A 12720-nucleotide genomic window follows, 5' to 3' on the forward strand; every position below is an offset into this window, starting at 1 on the left:
CTTCAAACTATTTCCTGGAGAAATTTCCTGGAGAAATTTCCTGACAGTCAGAATAATTAATCAGTGGAACAACTTGCCTCTAGAAGTTGTAAATGCTGCAACACTGGAAGTTTTTAAGAAGAGATTGGATAACTATTTGTCTGAAGTGATGTAGATTTTCCTGCCTAAGCAGGATGTTGGATTAGAAGACCTCCAAGGTCCCTTCCAATTGTGTTATTCTAGTCTAAGTAATGAACCTTTGCCAGAATTGTCCTGGAGCATGGGCTTATGGAATGTCCACCTTTTTTTTTCTGGGAAAAGTGTAATCTGACTGTTGGGGATGCCACTTTTTGAAGGGCATTTTAATGACTGATCAGATTTTGAGTTTGTCAGAAGGCAACTAATGAGTGAAGAGGGTTTATTGAGAACACTTATCCAAGCCACTCTAGAAACATAGTGAGACCATTAGCTAGTGCAAAATACAGCAATTCTTTTTTAATTGATGCAGAGATAAAAGTATCAATAAATGGACAAATAAGTTACAGGAATTGTAATTGGGTCCTTAAGAGCCACAGCCGAACATGAAGCTCAGTGACTAACTGGACAGCATTGTTCTCCTGATTGTGAAGGTCACCAAAGTAATGGAGGGTCATTATATTCCATGTAAAGAAGCATCTAATATTACTAACATTCTTTCTCTCACAGAAATCAGCAAACAAAGAGCCATCACCTAAAATCCTTGTGTGTCTCATGCCATCAGTCAGCCCGGGAGCCATTTTCCCCTGGCACCATCAGAGCTACCCCAGCGGGGATGAATCGAGCTGTGGGAAGGGGAGAGTGGAGGTAGAGACAGCTGGGGGATTGTAGCCAAAATAAAATTATTTCCTCTGAGAACCAAGGACTTTCTCACCAGGTGCAAGGAGGTGGAACCTGAGACCAAGTCACCCTTGGATGGTGACCTGATTGGATCATGTGATGGACTGCATGGGCGGGAAAAAAGAAAACTTTATTTTTAACTAGGGGGGAAATCCGAGGGGGCTTTAGAGTCGAGTTTCTCCAGATGTGCCAATATGACATGCCTAATAAATCTATACTTTGAGGAATGTGCCTGTCTTGGTGTTTTGATTCTGTTGGGTGCATTACTTGGAACCCTGACACAATCTGCAGAAGCTCAGACCACTTGAGAATAGTTGGCTGGGATAAACTTATAGGGAGTATTTTTATGGTGAATCTATATACCAGTAAAATTCTCGTGTCTGTTGGTAACCTTTGACTGGGTAAAATGCTGCATCAGAGTGCAACCATTTTTGAATTAATGTACCTCAAGTGAGCTAACTTCAAGAATGCATCCAAAATCCATGTAGGATTGTAAGTTTAAAATTTGGCAAAGTTGTGGCCACTTCAGTGTTGCTATGCCATCATGCCATCACACTGCCACACTCAACTGTGGTAACCTGGTTGTCATTTTCAATGCTTTCTTGCAGCTTTAAGGAGCCGAGGTGGTGCAGTGGTTAGAGTGCAGTACTGCAGGCTACTTCAGCTGACTGCTAGTTCGGCAGTTCGGCAGTTCAAATCTCACCGGCTCAGGGTTGAATCAGCCTTCCACCCTTCCGAGGTGGGTAAAATGAGGACCTGGATTGTTGGGGGCAATATGCTGACTCTGTAAACTGCTTAGAGAGGGCTGAAAGCCCTATGAAGCGGTATATAAGTCTAACTGCTATTGCTATTGCTATAGCTTCCTGCAAGGAAAGTCAATGGTGAAGCCTGCAGGAAATAGGAAGTTGCTTCCACTCCCATTGCTGTTTTGCCTACCCTTGGTTCATTCTGTTTCTCTGTTTAGATAAGAAATATCTCTGAAATTATGGCCCAATGGGTCACAGGTTATCTAGTATTTTCTACAACCAAATGCCCAAATTATTCTCTTCTTGGTTTGATGTTCTCTTAGCAAAATGTTTCAACTTTAGCTTATTTTGAGAGGTTATTTGGTATCAACCCCTAACCTGCTGCATATCAAGTGGATATAGGTACATTTCCAGGTATTTCAGCCCCAATTCAATCCATATTGATATTTAATTGGAAATAACAACTATTTTATTTGCTCTGTTATTATGATATGGATTATTTCAATGCCATTCAAAAACTCTGATTAGAAAAAGACTATATCAATAAAAAGTGTCATATGTACAAACAATGTGACCACAACTTTGGCTAAACCAATAAATACATAGTGGGGTTACAAAGTATCATAAACCCCCCTATATATTAAAGGTAAACTTTAAAAAAAAACATAGTTGAAAAGCAAAATTGTTCTGGATGTGATGTATTGATATAATGTTGTATCGATGTAATGATGTATTTTGGTCCTATCTATAGAAGAAAGGATAATTCCTAATTGTGGGCAGAGGATTTTAGCCCATCATGGATGTTACCTGCCACTAATTGTAGAGGAACAGTTCCATTAAAGGTGATAATAAGGGTAGAAAAATAGTGGGAGGTATAATAAAGAGGAGAAACTCCCTTTTCTATGCCCAGTGTATCCAAACATTGTTGCAGAAAGTCAACATTTCATCAGCTGATCTCATTGCTATGGTCCAATCAAGCTTCTGAACCAGAGACGTTCACTACAGGACTTTTTCCTGATTTTGAGAGAATTTTCCTGTGGAAAGAAACAAAAAAAAATATGAAGATTTGCTTGATCTTCCTTCTTCAGTTTCTATCTATAGAGGTTATACAGTTGCAGTTCAGAATTTGATTTGTCTCTTCTTTCAACCTTTTCCCTTTTAAACTAGTTAATGAGTTTGGTCCTAAAATGAAATCAGTAAAGAGGTCTTAGTTGAAACCTCAGATATTCAACTAACATAATTGGCAAATGATCCATAATCGGAACTTTGTTTTCCTTTTTTTTAATTAATTCAGGATTTGACCATTATTCAGGAAGGGTCACTTAAACCCCTTGCCTCACCCTTATTTTCTGAAGCTAACACAGATCCCCTCACCCCAAAAAAATCATTTCTCTACAGTCAATAAGGAAACGAACATTAGGAGTTTCTGAGCAAGGCATTTTTTTAAAAAGAAGAAAAAGCATTTGATCCTGTGTACTCTTCCATAATTAAATGGAACATGGGACATTTAATTATGTGCACAGATATCCCAACTTTGCTTGCTGTGGAATTCCTAAAAACTGTGGCAATCAACAACATTGTTCAAGGCATGTATGATGTTAAATAAAAATGACTTGTATCACCTGAGCTAACAAAAAGAGATTGGCTACCCCAAAGGAACAATCAAATTCAAGCAGAGTGATAGAAAACCATGATTTTTAACTCAGGTCCAACCCCTAGTTAAGCCAAATGTATGTTGTGTGTTTTTTAAACTGTGTATGTTTCTTTCCCCTATGTGTTATTTTTATTTTATTTCGTATTTGTAAGCCACCCGTAGTCCTCCGGGATTGGGGGGCATATAAGCTCATTAAATTGCGAATTGCGAATTGTATGTATGGTAGGCAGTGGAGATGAGAAGCAACGAAACTCAGGTGATGAACAAGGACCACCACCACCACCCCTCCTGATCTCTGAGCATGAGAGTGAAGAAGAGGCAGGAGCAACGCAGGCCGATCCAATGACTCAGGAGGAGATCGCCCCACCCCTCTTCACAAGGCACACCTGGGGACTGAGACTTAAGGAGCCACTGTGAGGAGGGGCGCTTATTGGGAACAAATGCTGAATTTGTGGAGTTTTGTGTGGCTTGCTGACATTTGGAGTGCATTGGACTTCTTATAGCAATAGCAGTTAGACTTATATACTGCTTCATAGGGCTTTCAGCCCTTTCTAAGCGGTTTACAGAGTCAGCATATCACCCCCACAATCTGGGTCCTCATTTCACCCACCTCGGAAGGATGGAAGGCTGAGTCAACCTTGAGCCGGTGAGATTAGAACCGCTGAACTGCAGATAACAGTCAGCTGAAGTGGCCTGCAGTACTGCACCCTAACCACTGCATCACCTTGGCTCATTCTTGCTTCATTGCTGCCTTGTTCCTTTGCCTCGCTGGATTTCTTGCCTTGAAGCCATTGTGCTAATGGTGTTTTGCTGGGTTACTCTTAGCCAGAGGCTGTGTGTGTGAGCACTTTGTTCCAGGACTTGCCATAAATGTGGGAGCGTTTGGGGGAAAGCTGGAGCAAATAAAGGGGAATTTGAACTACCAACTAGCTGTGTTGCCTCCATGCCTTGCCCTGGGTCATCACAACAACACTCATCTTTGACTGCTATCTACCAACTTACCCGTTGTTCTCAGCTCCTGTTGTAGACCCCTTACACAGAATATTCTTTTTGCAGAACATTAAGAAGCCACACCGGCGCTTGTAATAACACAAGGCATCTATCAGCAAGAGGAGCACCAGAATTGCCAACACAATTGCCAAAATGCTGGGCCATCCCAAGCCTCCATCTGGAAGAAAAGAAGAATTTCTGCTTGAGCCAACGGATGGAAAGATGATTGAAACATCAACATTTTCGTCCAAAACCAGAGACAATAAAGGGATCACTAACACTCTGTAATCCATGAACCCGAAACACCGAAAACAATTTCATTTGCTAAATTATACCGAGCCTTATACATTTTAAGGGACAGGTGTAAAATAAAGGTAGGTTTAATGGGAAAATAGCACTGTGCATTTGCTAATTTTCTGAGTTTTTCTTCCTTTCTCAAAAAAGAAACAAAGACAGCATATCTCAAGGACCATTCCAATGAGAGATATAAATTGGAGTGGAGAAGATGGATTGACTATACTCAAAATAAATATGGGACTAAGAAATTCCAGATAGCTTATGACTGAGGCAACAAGGAATGACATAATTTGTTTAGAGTTAGCCTAGCAAAGAGGAGTTAAAGCTCAAATGAAAGAGGATATTAATTTTTTACTTTTAAGTTTACTTTAGAATATTTTTGTTAAAGATTTATACCCTGTATTGGTTCTGGGAAGTCGGGGCGGGGGGAAGGTTGGGGGGGGTGGGAAGAGTAGGGGGAGGGAAGTAAATATTTGTAAAAGTTTTTTTTTCAAAATTTTCAATTAAAAAAAAAAAGAAACAAAGACCAGTTTATTTCATTGACTCAGAAAGATTTCAACTTTAAATCTGTGATGCATACATTTAAATATTTACAGTACCTGTTTTTTAAAGTTAGTGATTTCATTAAATATATAGGTTGGGGTTATTCCCTGTATGTAAAATAGGTCACCTATTGGTTAATTCAGTGACAGTGAAATTAGAAGAACGTGCATTGTGATTAATATTCTCCAGGATGTGACCTAATTCCCCACCAGTGGCTCATCTAACTGTCATCTATACTTCAAACATAAGCCAAAAGGGAGGAAAATGCAGAGGTAGGGGAGGGGAAAAACCAGGTAAATTCAAATGGCAGGAACTTCCGTGCAAAAACAGTAGGAAAAAAATGGCAAACACCCTGCAAAATGACTCCTATTTTTAAGTGGGTCTTGACATTCTCTCAAACTGTCACTAAAAAGACTCCTGTTATGAATCTTGAACCACAAAGCTTACTGTGAATTGAGGACACCAAATATATACTCATGGTTAAGCCCATTCACAGGTAAGGCAACCCTTAACATTTTCATACCCTTTAATTTTCACAATAGGCTTATGTGGGCCAGACACGTTTTTCTTCTTGATATTTAGTTAGAAATGTGAGAATTGGCTTACCTGCGAGTATAGGTGGGATATAGGGGTATTTAATCTCTCCCTCCCTCCCTCCCTCTCTCTCTCTCTCTCTCTCTCTCCCCTCCCTCTCTCCCTCCCTCCTTCCTTCCTTCCCTCCCTCTCCCTTTCCCTCTCTCTCTCTGTTTGTGTGTGTGTGTTTTCATATATACTTGTGGATAAGTCAATGTCATCCCTTTGAGATAGTCCAGACAAGAAGAATCAAGCATGAGTACTGGATCTTTATCATAAGATTGCAGTAACAGAACTTGCAACTCTGAAAATATATCTCTCCCCCTCGTGTTTACAGATTAAGAAACTAGGGAGGGTTTCTTCTAAGATGTCTGAGAGCCGAGGTGGCGCAGTGGTTAAATGCAGCACTGCAGGCTACTTCAGCTGACTGCAGTCCTGCAGTTCGGCTGTTCAAATCTCACCGGCTCAAGGTTGACTCAGCCTTCCATCCTTCCGAGGTGGGTAAAATGAGGACCCGGATTGTTGGGGGCAATATGCTGACTCTGTAAACCGCTTAGAGAGGGCTGAAAGCCCTATGAAGCGGTATATAAGTCCAACTGCTATTGCTATTGCTATGTTTGCCATGCCCTCCTTTCTTCTGCAGGCTCAACTGCCTTTTATCTGACCACTGCCTAGTAACACCTTATCTACGAGAAAATATGGTAGTCATTTGTACATCTTCACAAAAGCTACCTTAATGTTCACAGAGAAAAGCCAATCTGTCAAAGCAATACACAACTCAATGTACTGCAGTACAATGCAGGGCTATGCACTCCAATATAATGCATTTAATAACATTGTATAACATCAATATATAATTAGGATGATTTCCCCAAAAAATCCTGGGACTGTAGTTTAGTCCCAAAGTTGTTCATAATTCTTTAGAAACACTGTGATGTTCTCACAGAATTACAGTTGATAGCGTTCCTGGTGAGGACAGAAGGAAAATTAAGTTCATTTTACATTTGTTGAATAATTATCCTGACTCCAGCCCAACTGTTCAAGAGTAAATATTGATCCTTCACCTTTTTCAAAGGGAACTCTCTTCTCAGTGCTGTCCACTTCATTAGCAGCAGTTATGATGAGTTCCTGGATGTCCTCTTGTGATGATGGTGTAACCTAACGCCAAAATAAATTTTAAAAATTAATCTCCCTTCTTAAATCCATCCAAACTGCTATTAGAAAAATTCTTCACCAAATTCAGAGAGGCCAATTTAGGAATTTGCATACAACGGAGATAGGGAATCTTCTGCCCAGAAGTCAAACCTTTCAAAAGCAAACTTCTTTGTGGTTACAGACCAGAACTAAATCTGTCATAGTAGGTCTCATATCTGGTCCCCCACCCTCCAAACAGCTTCCTTTCTCAGTACTTTAAGGTGTTGCCTACCAAGAGGTAGAGCAGAAGAAGCAAGTTCCCAGGAACCATAGCTTCATATGGTGCCATAAGTCTTGGAGGGAAGGTGACATTGGTTCTCTAACAATCACTGCTTTCTCACTTTCACCATCATCTCTTATAGGTGCTCTGCTCTGTCTTCACTGATTCTTTAGAGAGAGGTTCTGCTGAACCTCCCGAGTTTTCACTTTACACTTATAGAATACACCCTTCTCTGTAGATTTTAAGAGGCTGATGTTGCTTGCTTACTGAAGCCCTGGTGGTTCAGAGATACAGATCTGGTTGGTCAACTAAATGCTAGAAAAGGAAGTTTGATCACTGGCATCTAGACAACAGGATCAGAGAATCGAAAAACAGCTGCCACTGGTGGTGCTAAGAGCTGATTATATAGAAAATTTGGTTAATTCAGAAAACTGGATTATAATTAATGAAGAAGAGCATCAGGCTAGCAAGACCATACTTTTTCCAAATCCAGTTAGAGCAACAAATAACAACCATTCTGGAATGCAAAATGGAGACAGAGAAGGCTATGAAACTAGATATGCTAAACACAGAAAAAGAATTATAGGTTGGGAAAGGAGGGAGGGAGGGAGGGAGGGAGGGAGGGAGGAAGGAAGGAAGGAAGGAAGGAAGGAAGGAAGGAAGGAAGGAAGGAAGGAAAAAAGAAGTGATTCCAGCGATTGAGAAGTTTAGAAAGCAAGAAGGAGCCTGGAATCAGGATACATGCTAAGAAAATAGTACAAATGTGTGTCAGACTTTGGGAAGTGTTGAAATAAAGAGTCTTGAAAAAGTCATCAGGGAAAAGGGAAGAAACCACCTAATCATAAAGAGAAACATTAACCAATGTTTTTCATTTCTACTCCTATTCAAAGGATTTAGTGTAGCAATATAAAGACGACACAAACCGTGGCAAGTTCACCAAATGTCATGTCTCACCTCAAAGAGGAAGAAATATCGGTGTTGGTCCTGCGCTATCTTCTTGATGGTATCATCTTCAAAAATCTTCTCCTTCCAAGCAATGGAGACAGAAGGTGAGGGGTTGGCCAGGATGGTGAAGTTGATTTGGATGGGATTCCCAGTCTGGGTGACCAAAGGTACCCTTGTAAGGAGCTCTATTTTAGGAGCAACTGAATGGGGGAAAGGACATATATATTGAAATATGTCATGAATTTTATATTTGGGTTTACACATTTCCTTAGGCAACAAATTATGGTTTACAAGCCACTTAGAGTATGGTTTCTAAAGTGTACAACAATATTGTCCACTAAGTTTTGGAAATACAATCAGACCCCAGGTACCTTCTACCATATGTGGTGGATGTGTAGCAAAGCAAGAGAATTTTGGGAGAAAATACAAAACTGGCTGGAAATGATAATCAAACAGAGTTGAAACCAGAAACGCATTGTCAACTCCTAAAGTTGTCATAATGAGAGAAGGGGGGAGCCCATTCCACGCATACTTTCGGCTCAGATGACTGCAGCAGGCTTGGGAGGGGTGCACCTCATTGGGGAATGTGATTTATGACACAGACTGAGGGGTGGGAAGGAACAGGGGTAAAGTCCAGCTCTAACTCCAACAAAGCTTAGATCTGACTGCAAAAAGATCTTGCCAAAAATAAATGCTTCTAATAAATGACTAATTTTCCTTTGAAGTTTGATCCGAGGCTCATGAATCAATTAGGGCATGTTTTGGAAACCTGACACATGTCTCCTAGTTATACTACCAGGCGGCTATGATAAAGGGACCACATATTTAGTTTTACACATACTGACAGCAGCAAGGATCATATATGCTAAATATTGGGGGAATGTGAATACCCCATCAGAGGAGTCTGTAATTCAAAATAAAAAAATGTCTGTGCTGAAATGGTTAGATTAACCTTTAAAATTAAAGATCAAGAAGATGCAGAATACTATATGATTTGGAATAAATCCTACGAATGGATAGAAGCAAGAGGTAGGAATTAGAGAAAAGTAAGATCATAAATGTTAGTGCTGAAAATAAGAAGGTAAATAATTACAATACTTTAATGTAAGAAGATACAAGGCTAAAAGCTTTTTTTTATGTTATTACTATTGTTACTATATCATTATAAATATTGTTATTAGCTTGTATGTCAATGTTTAACACCACTCTTCTTTTTTGAACTTTTTTATTTGTAAAATGTAAACCCTGACCAAAAAAAGTGTCTATAAATAAAATTTATTTAAAAAAATAAAAATAAAGTATACAACAACAACTTCAAATTGGTTGGAGTGAAAGGAATGGAGTAGTCATAAACCAAATCTTTATCTTTATTATTTGAGGGGTGGGTCTTTTTTTAACCTTGATAAATGATATTGTGGAGATTTTGACACTAAGCTCAAAAATCCACACTTCTTATTATCATGAAAACAGAGTACTGTATTCTGCTCAGAATCTTTCCTTAGTGTTATACAGAGCAGATAATTTCAGTAATTATCCGTAGCTATGACCTACTTTTTTTTTTTTAAAAAAAATCTGCTTTCAATTTCTAAAAAGTAGGGGAAGTTAGGGGCAGGTGTAAACTTTTCACTTCTGAGGTTTTCAAAATCTGCCTGCAATATTCAGAGTATTAGCATGCAATCTTCAAAGATTCAAAGGCCGCAATCTTCCTGTGAGAATGAGGAAGGCTGAGGGTTGCTGAGTGTTTCCCCACAAAAAAACCAACCACAACACAGTGGAAGTGTTGTCAGAGTGAGAGTAACAATTGGTCGTCTCTCTGTGTCAATTCAGAATGCAGGCTGCAACTAAGATTAGGCTGGAGTCCAAGCCTAATTCTAAGCACGCATATTCATACCTTATTGGCAGCATATATTTAGCCGAAAGTGGTTGAAACCGAAACTTGATGTTTTTAATCTTCTGCATGAAAAGATACTGCTTTGATTATATTGTCAATTGTCTACTGCATTTAGGAATTCCATTCCAACAAAAGAGAGCCTCACAGGTTACACAAACTGCCGTTGTGGCCGGCCAGTGGCCAGCAGATAGTGAGGAGGTTGGGGAGGAAGATGAGCTAGTCCTGGAGTCTGGGGATTCCAGCAAAACGCCATTAACATGATCCATTCAAAGTTTCTCAGACTTCATCCTGATTTTGATCATGCCCTCTTCTCAAAATCAGATTCATAGCATGCCAGTCTAATTGTCAAAGCCAATTTGGTGTTAGTTGTTAAGGCTTCAGGCTAGAAGTTCAGGAGATCACGAGTTCTAGTCCATTTGGGCACAAAGCAGTGTGGGTTCTGGATCCCGTTCCAACTGGTACAGTTGGAACAGGCCCAGCAGCGTCCACATGGACACACACAGCACGCGCGTGTGTCTTAGCACCTCCACGAGCCCCCGCGATGCTCCAGCTGCTCAGCGGAGCATCTTGCAGGCGCTGTATGCACTATGCAAGTGCGCGGAAGCGCTGAAGACATAAAAGATCGGTAAGGAGCTCGGGCGGACAGGTGGGCCCTCCAGAGCACCGTACCGGAACGGTATCCAGTGCTCCGGACAGGCTTTGGTACGCCTGTACCGGGACGTACCGTCTGCAACCCACCACTGGCACAAAGCCAGCTGGGTGAGCTTGAGCCAGTCAATCTGTCTCAGCCCTAGGACGGAGGCACTTCCGAAAAAATCTTGCCAAGAAAGCTGTAGGGATTGTTGAAATGTTTCCATCCCCAATTAGTTTCATAGGGAAAGACTTAAGCATGCTGGCATACTCTATTCGGCTGCTGAAAACAAAGATGTATTTCAATTTTTTTTCACCCACAGGGCCGTAGGAATAGATAATTGGTCAGGCAGGAGTTGGTAAGAAAAGCAATATGGATAATCCTTGACTTACAACCATTCATTTAGTGACTGTTCAAAGTTACAATGGCACTGGGGAAAAATGACTTTCGACCATTTTTCACACTTAAAGCAAAATCCTCATAGTCATGTGATATTGGGAGCTTGGCAACTGACTCATATTTATGACGGTTGTAGGGCCCTCAGGCCGGAGGAGAGGGTGGTGCAGCCGGTACAATGTTCCTGGGCCCATGGAGTTCAAAGGGGGCCCATGAAGGGGAATTTTTTTTAAAAAAAATTACAAAACCCATTTTTTGTGTTCTGACTGCACCACAAACGCAGGAGTCATCCTTACCTTTCACAGAGGCACTGAGTTTTATAAATATGAGCGTGATAGTATAGAAAAATCATATCCAAAGACCAGTGGTGGGTTTCAAAAATTTTTGGAACCTCTTCTGTAGGTGTGGCCTGATTTCCGTGTCCACTGGTGGAACCTCTTCTAACCGGTTCGGTAGATTTGACAAACAGGTTCTACTGAATTGGTGCAAACTGGTAGGAACCCACCTCTGGTGCTTCCTAACGTGGCACAGTGCCGTGAGACAGAAAAAGAAAACTTACATTGAACGTTGAGCGTAAAGTTTGCAAAAGCCACTTCATTCCGTTCTTCAATGGTTGCCTCACAGACATAAACACCGGCATCTGAAAATTGGGTGTCTTCTATCAGCAGCCTTCCATTTTCAACCAGTATTTGCCCTGTAAACCCAAAAGAAATGGCTAGGATAATTAAATCTGTCTCTAATTGCGATTTGCAGCCCCAGGCAGTCTTGAGGCTAAATGAAACACATCAACCCATCAATTAATTAGAAACAAGAACAAGTTTCCTTCATTTTGAGGACTCCCCAAACACAACTATATAACATAATGTGCTTACGGAATCCATTTCAGACAGTGTGCCTATCCTCAAACTCTTCCCCCTTCCAACACAGAACTGTGCAGTTTCTGAATTTGGATATTTCTTAGCTTTATCAAATTCAGGATGGTCTTTAAAAGTAAAGGTTCCTCTCGCACATATGTGCTAGTCGTTACCAACTCTAGGGGGCGGTGCTCATCTCCATTGCAAAGCCGAAGAGCCAAAGCTGTCTGAAGATGTCTCCGTGGTCATGTGGCCGGCATGACTAAATGCCAAAGGTGCACGGAATGCTGTGACCTTCCCACCAAAGGTGGTTCCTATTTTTCTACTTGCATTTTTTACGTGCTTTCGAACTGCTAGGTTGGCAGAAGCTGGGACAAGTAATGGGAGTTCAGTCCGTTAAATGGCGCTAGGGATTCAAACCACCGAACTGCCGATCTTTCTGATCGACAAGCTCAGCATCCCTTATGGATGGTCTTTACCCTCTCCAAAAATATTACTTGTTTTCTCTCCCCACAAAAACATTGTCCCTTCTTTTAAATAGAAATGTCCATAAAACATCTCATACTCACTTTCCTTAATATTTTTGACGTCCTGGTTTCCAAAAATCCATCTAATTGTTGGTGGTGGTATTCCTTTGACCAGGCAGCTGAATTCTACCTTTTGGCCCTCGTGAACTTCCTTCACAAGATCCATTGTCTTCACAAACGTAGGTCTCTCTGTGATCAAAGTCAGAGATTAGAAAACAAAAAGAAGTGAAAGAATTACTAGAGATATTTGCCTCAATAAGGTTCTTCACCTTAAGGTAGTCCATCATTTTGGGATGCAAGAAAAGACCATTCAACCGCTATGAACTTAATTTTGAAAGTGTTCCTTAATGTTCTGTGAGACACCTAGACTTCAGTAATTGTTCAAAAAGTGAATACGTGTCTTT

The 12720-nt window shown here is 40.6% G+C and overlaps 1 protein-coding gene across 1 annotated transcript in view; it reads right to left on the reverse strand.

Moving 5' to 3' along the window:
- Positions 1–419: 419 nt before the first annotated feature.
- The window catches only part of LOC106546465 (neural cell adhesion molecule 2), a 56421-nt gene continuing 44120 nt past the window's right edge, over positions 420–12720 (reverse strand). The window contains exons 5-10 of the mRNA XM_087728249.1: positions 12359–12505; positions 11495–11629; positions 8027–8217; positions 6723–6816; positions 4258–4423; positions 420–2635 (exon numbers count right to left, since the gene is read on the reverse strand). Of these exons, the coding sequence (XP_087584375.1) occupies positions 2575–2635; positions 4258–4423; positions 6723–6816; positions 8027–8217; positions 11495–11629; positions 12359–12505 (794 nt within the window). The 3' untranslated portion in view covers positions 420–2574. The remainder of the gene's footprint in view (positions 2636–4257; positions 4424–6722; positions 6817–8026; positions 8218–11494; positions 11630–12358; positions 12506–12720) is intronic.

This window comes from Thamnophis sirtalis, unplaced genomic scaffold (assembly GCF_051295495.1).
Source record: "Thamnophis sirtalis isolate CommonGarterSnake01/CBP01778 unplaced genomic scaffold, rThaSir2_p1.2 scaffold_13, whole genome shotgun sequence".
In the NCBI taxonomy this organism is placed as follows: domain Eukaryota; kingdom Metazoa; phylum Chordata; class Lepidosauria; order Squamata; family Natricidae; genus Thamnophis; species Thamnophis sirtalis.